The 5,510-nt window shown below is 55.5% G+C and overlaps 1 protein-coding gene across 1 annotated transcript; it reads right to left on the bottom strand.

Moving 5' to 3' along the window:
* On the bottom strand, positions 1-2,927 carry LOC136787367 (olfactory receptor 14C36-like). Its single transcript, XM_066984547.1, has 3 exons — positions 1,978-2,927; positions 182-476; positions 1-51 (listed from the first exon to the last, which is right to left on the bottom strand). The coding sequence occupies exons 1-3, from the start codon at positions 2,889-2,891 to the stop codon at positions 1-3; spliced, it is 1,260 nt and encodes a 419-aa protein (XP_066840648.1). The 5' UTR covers positions 2,892-2,927.
* Between the last annotated feature and the right edge of the window lie 2,583 nt (positions 2,928-5,510).

Below are 5,510 nucleotides of genomic sequence, written 5' to 3' on the forward strand. Positions count from 1 at the left end.
CTAGACTCCTTCGAATACTTCCATGTCCTTCTTGAGTTCGGGGCCCCAGAGCTGAATGCAGTAATCCAGAAGGGGTCTCCCGAGAGCGGAGTGGAAGGACAGAATCACCTCTCTCAAGCTTTGGGCCAAACTTCTTTGATGCAGCCCAGAATACAGCTGGCTTTCTGGGCTGCAAACTCACATTGCTGGCACAGGTTGAGCTTCTCATCCACCAACACCCCAGGTCCTTCTCCTCAGAGCTGCTCTCTAGCCATTCTCCACCCAGCCGGTAGTTGTGCTTGCGATTGCCCCAATCCAGCTGCAGGACCTTGCACTTGGCCTTTGGGAACCTCATGAGGTTCTCACAGGAAAATCTCTCAAGCCTGTCCAGGTCCACCTGCATATCATCCCTTCCCTCCAGTGTATCGACTGCACCACCCAGCTTGGTGTCATCAGCATACTCGCTCAGATTGCACTCAATCACACTGTCCGTGTCACTGACAAAGTGTTAAAACAGTGCTGGTCCCAATACTGGCCCCTGAGGAACACCACTCTTTACTGACCTCCACTTGGACATTGAGCTGTAGACTCCAGCTCCTTGAGGGTGACCATCCAGCCACTTCCTTACCCACCAGGTGATCCATCCATCACATGCATGTCTCTCCAATTGAGAGACAAGGATATGGTGTGGGACAGCGTCAAATGATTTGCACAAGTCAAGGTTCATGACGTGAGTTGCTCTTCCCCTCTCCACCAATGCTGTAAGCCCATCGTAGAAGGCCACCAGATTTGTCAGGCACGATCTAGTGAAGCCATGTTGGCTGTCACCAAGAGCCTCCAGTTTGCTGTTGCCACCAGTCCAGAAGGCAGGGTAGAGTGATATGTCAGAGAGAGGCATTTGCAATGAACGTGTGCAAGGAGGGTGACAGAAATCTCATGGGAACACTGGGGGTAATTACTGGAGTTCTGCACAGAGAAATGTCAGGGCTCTGTGAGGTGCCCACATCCGAGCTGGCCTCACGTACTGCTCATACACACTGGGCTCTTCAGAGACACGGGTCCCTGCCTTGCACACACAGGGGCAGTGCACTGCACACTTGCAGGGTCCCTCTGGCTCCTGCAGCCGCTGCCAGAGGCTGGGAGGCACCTCAGCCCTGCGGTGCATCGCCCTGCTCTGCCCTCCTCTGAGATGCCCCAAGGCATGAGGAATGGGCACAGGGACCTCGGAGGTGCAAGGAAGCACATCTCAGAGCTGCGTTCAGGTCTTGCACTTTGGACTAGATGATCTCTGAAGGTGCATTCCACCGGGCCTGTTCTGTGCTATTCAGGCAGATGCCCCATGGTTGTTACTCTCAGGATGAAGGAACCTGAAGACACTCTGCCCCACTGGTCTTCATGACACCCCTAGGGATAGCTGATGGCCTTTGTGCTCGCTCTTGTTCCTCTCTCCATGTGTGTACGTTGTGCCTGCAGGTAGCAGCAGCACCAAAGGGTTTCTGTTCCCATGTCTCCCTTGGGGGAGGCCAGCTGTGTCACTCAAGTGCCCACTGCCTGTCCCTGCCTGCGGTCCCAGCATGGCCACACAGCAGCACTGGCACCAAGCTGCAGGAGCAGCCAGGCCTTACACCGCCAGCAGGGCTCAGCAGGAGAGGGTGGCAGTGGCAGGAGAGCAGCTCTGCATGGACCCAGTGCTGGTGCTCCCGGGCTGGACTGCTGGGCCACGACTCTTTTTCCCTCCACCTCTGCACACAGGAACTGTCCGTGCAGCTACAGTAAAGGCCCTGGAGGAACGATATAAGAAAAAAATGTTACTTTATTTGGTTTAAATGGAAAACCAAAATGAAGAATATTATTTCTAAGTGAACAAAATTACTCAGAATATTAGTGGAAAGTACCAGCAACACAAGAAAAAAGGGCAGGCATGGCCTATCGTGAGTAACGTTTTCAGGTGTTCTCAGAAGAAGAGAGGCAAGAATGTTTATTGGTTATGAAAAGCACCTGGTCATCAGTGTCCGTATGGCATTCTTGAGCTCCTGGTTCCTCATGCTGTAGATGAGGGGGTTCACTGCTGGAGGCACCACTGCATACAGGACTGCCAGCACCAGGTCCAGGGATGGGGAGGATATGGAGGGGGGCTTCAGGTGGGCAAACATGATGGTGCTCATAAAGAGGGAGACCACAGCCAGGTGAGGGAGGCACGTGGAAAAGGCTTTGTGCCGTCCCTGCTGGGACGGGATCTTCAGCACGGCCCTGAAGATCTGCACATATGATAGAGCAATGAAAATAAAACAACTACCAAATAGAAAAGCAGTAACCACAAGAACATGAACTTCCCTTAGGTAGGAGTCTGAGCAGGAGAGCTTGAGGATCTGGGGGATTTCACAGAAGAACTGGTTGAGGGAATTGCCATTGCAGAGAGGCAGTGAAAATGTATTGGCAGTGTGCAGCACAGCGTGGAGAAAGCCACTGCCCCAGGCAGCTGCTGCCATGGTGGCACAGGCTCTGGTGCCCAGGAGGGTCCCGTAGTGCAGGGGCTGGCAGATGGCGATGTAGCGGTCGTAGGCCATGATTGTGAGAAGAGATAATTCTGCTGAAATCAAAAAGACTAGCAAAAAGAGCTGTACAGCACATCCTGGGTAGGAAATGGCCCTGGTGTCCCAGAGGAAATTGGCCATGGCTTTGGGGACAGAAGCGGAGATGGAGCCCAGGTCGAGGAGGGCGAGGTTGAGGAGGAAGAAGTACATGGGGGTGTGGAGGCGGTGGTCGCAGGCTACGACTGTGATGATGACCCCATTGCCTAGGAGGGCAGCCAGGTAGATGCCCAGGAAGAGCGCGAAGTGCAGGAGCTGCAGCTCCCGCGTGTCTACGAATGCCAGGAGGAGGAACTCGGTGATGGAGCTGCTGTTACACATTTCTTGCCTCGGAGCAAGGGAGCCTGTCCAAAAGAAGCAGAGACTGTGCAAAATTTAAGGACTTCTTTGACTGCAATCCATTGAATGACTCAACAAACACCACACAAACCAAAACACTGCCTCACTGTGCAGCAGCAATTCCTGGTCTGCAGCAAGAGGTAAGAGGGAACCAGGAGTGATCTGAGAAGTCCACAGGCCAGGGACATGTCCCTGCTGCAGGACGTGAGGAGAAGGTCAAATACTTCCCTAAGAAACAACGAAGGTGATGTCGGTACCGTCTGTATGCAGAGGTTTGTGAGGTGCCTCAGAGCAGCAGCAATGCTCAAGGAGCCTTAGTCTCTAGTACAGATGTTCCTACTCCATTACCATCCTTCTGCCTCAGCACATGGGCAGGAAAACGAAGCAGATTCTAAAAAGTGCACTACCTTCAGGTAGCTCTTGGTGGGCAGTTCTGCTCTGCTGTGCCCTGGGGAGGTGTGGGGCTGTGAGCAGCCTGCCCCAGGCAGCAGGCTCTGGGCAGCAGCAGGAACCTGCCCTGCCATGCCGTGCCGTGCCGTGCCAGGGGGGCTCCTTCCAGCCGCAGCTTCTCCCCGCAGCCCCTGGGCAGCTCCCCGGGCAGGCTGAGTGCTGAGCCTGGCAGGCGGCAGAGGCCCTGCCCCGCCACACAGCCCCTGGGGCACAGCAGGGACCCTGCTCTGCACCACAGCCCTGGGCACCCCTGCCTGCACCCCCGGCTGCACAGCCTGCAGCCGGCCCCAAGACAAGGGAGCCCTCGGGCCCTGCACGCTCACCCTGCAGCACACAAGCCCTGCGTGCCCTTCAACTCCAACACCGAGCGTCCTCCTGACAGCTGCCATCGCCTGAGGGCTGTGCCAGCTCCAGGAGAGCCTGGCAGGGTGCGCAGCGGCATTGCCCTGCACCCAGACACTTACCGTGGGGAGGTGGCTGTGAGGATTTCTCCCTCTGCCAGCTCTCCCCTGCCTTTCTATGCCAGGCTGCCCTGAACCTCTCTCCCTCTCCTCTCCTCTCCCCATGCCAGCTGCACGCAGTGCCCCCAGCCCTGCTGCGCCTGGCACAGGAGCTGCTCGTGGGAGGCTGAAGCAGCTTCTCAAGTAGTCCAAGTCTGATGCAAACTCCAAAGCCTCTCCCAGTGTTAACGGTGCCACTGAGGGACATTACTGACAAAGCCTCCCCATGGACTTGTTAGAGCAGAAAAGTGTAGGCAGTGATGGCGGGGAGACCAAGGCCCAGGAAAGGTGGCCCTGGTGCTGAGGAAACCATGATTTGTCCCATGAAGTACAGAAGTCCGGCCCTGGCTCCAGACCCTGGAAAGGGAGATCCTGTCCCTCCAGCAGGGCTCAGGGCTCTTCCTGGGTCAGGGCACAGTGGGTAAGGGTCTGGGTGGCCCCCCTTGCCCCTGGTGTAGCCCCGCTCCCTGTCAGCATGTCCCACTGGCTCCTATGGTGTCCTCGTAGCACCCACGCCTTCTCCTCAGGGTCCCCCCTCAGCTGCTCACGTCCAACCCTGCCCTGATGGATGCAGGTATTCTGCCCCACGTGCAGCACTGGCCACGTCTCCTTGCCACCTCCAGGGGGTTTCTGTTGGCTGAAGGCTGGACATTCCCAAGGTCCCCCTGCCCTGAAGCTCCCTTTTGTCTCCTGTTCATGGTTGGGTGCTGATGGCTCACCCTGATGGTGGTGACTCTCACACGATAACAGCGTGAGGAGTGTCAGGACTCTACAGGCACTAAGGGAGGCCCTTGTTCAGTGGAATTTCTGACTGGTCTGGTTGAAGGTGTCCCTGCACATGGGAGGAGGGGTGGAATTAGATGACCTTGAAAGTCGCTTCCAAGCCAGTCCATTCTATCAGTTGATGCTCAAACATCAACCATCTCCCTGCACCCCTCCTCTCTGCAGGGCCATATCCCAAAGGAATCCTCCAAGCAGGTCCCTCAGCAGGCCCAAGGCTGCTCACCTCAAGTCCTCTGCTTTGCCTTGTGCTAAAGAAGGGCAATGGAGCTGGTGAAGGCTCAGCAGAAGTGCTGAGACACAAAGCTGGCCAAGCAAATCCAGAGGCAAGGACAAGACACAAACCAGGAGGATTCCTCTTAACAGAAGAGTAGAGCAAGCAGCTGGAAATGGAAGATCTCTTTCTATGAGAACTTTCCAAACTAGAGAAGGAGAAAGACATATGTGTGGACCTTTAACAAGAAAAGGAAAACTTGCTAAACGTGGACAGGAAGCAAAGAAAGAAATAAGAAAAACAACACTTTTAATTACAACTTCAAGAATTATTTGGTATTCATAACCTGTGAAGTTTATGGAAGATGCCGGAAATATTTTTCTTCGAGGTGAATCTGACACATTTTGTGTCACTGACAAAGCTGTGAGTCCAAAGAATGGTGTCCCAGTGGGCAGGGGGCAATGGTGGCTGTGTCACCCAGGTGTCACAGTGGGGCTGTGACACGGCAGCCCAGCTGGGATAAAGGGCCAGGGATGCAGGCAGGCCCCAGTCGGGATGGAAGCCCCTGGCAGCAGGCAGCAGAGGGCAGAGCAGGGCAGGACAGGGAGGTGAGTGCGCGATGGAGCAGGGGCTGAAGCGGTGTGCGAGGCTGAGCAG

The sequence above is a fragment of the Anser cygnoides genome, chromosome 29 (genome assembly GCF_040182565.1).
Source record: "Anser cygnoides isolate HZ-2024a breed goose chromosome 29, Taihu_goose_T2T_genome, whole genome shotgun sequence".
Taxonomy (NCBI): Eukaryota; Metazoa; Chordata; class Aves; order Anseriformes; family Anatidae; genus Anser; species Anser cygnoides.

Bases quoted from the DNA above. Each gene is read 5' to 3' on its own strand.
- LOC136787367 (XM_066984547.1), bottom strand. From the start codon at position 2,891: ATGTGTAACAGCAGCTCCATCACCGAGTTCCTCCTCCTGGCATTCGTA. The intron at 477-1,977 runs GTGCTTTTCATA...ACACTTTGTCAG, and splicing joins ATACGGACACTGATGACCAG to TGACACGGACAGTGTGATTG. The intron at 52-181 runs GTGAGTTTGCAG...TACTGCATTCAG, and splicing joins GCTCAACCTGTGCCAGCAAT to CTCTGGGGCCCCGAACTCAA.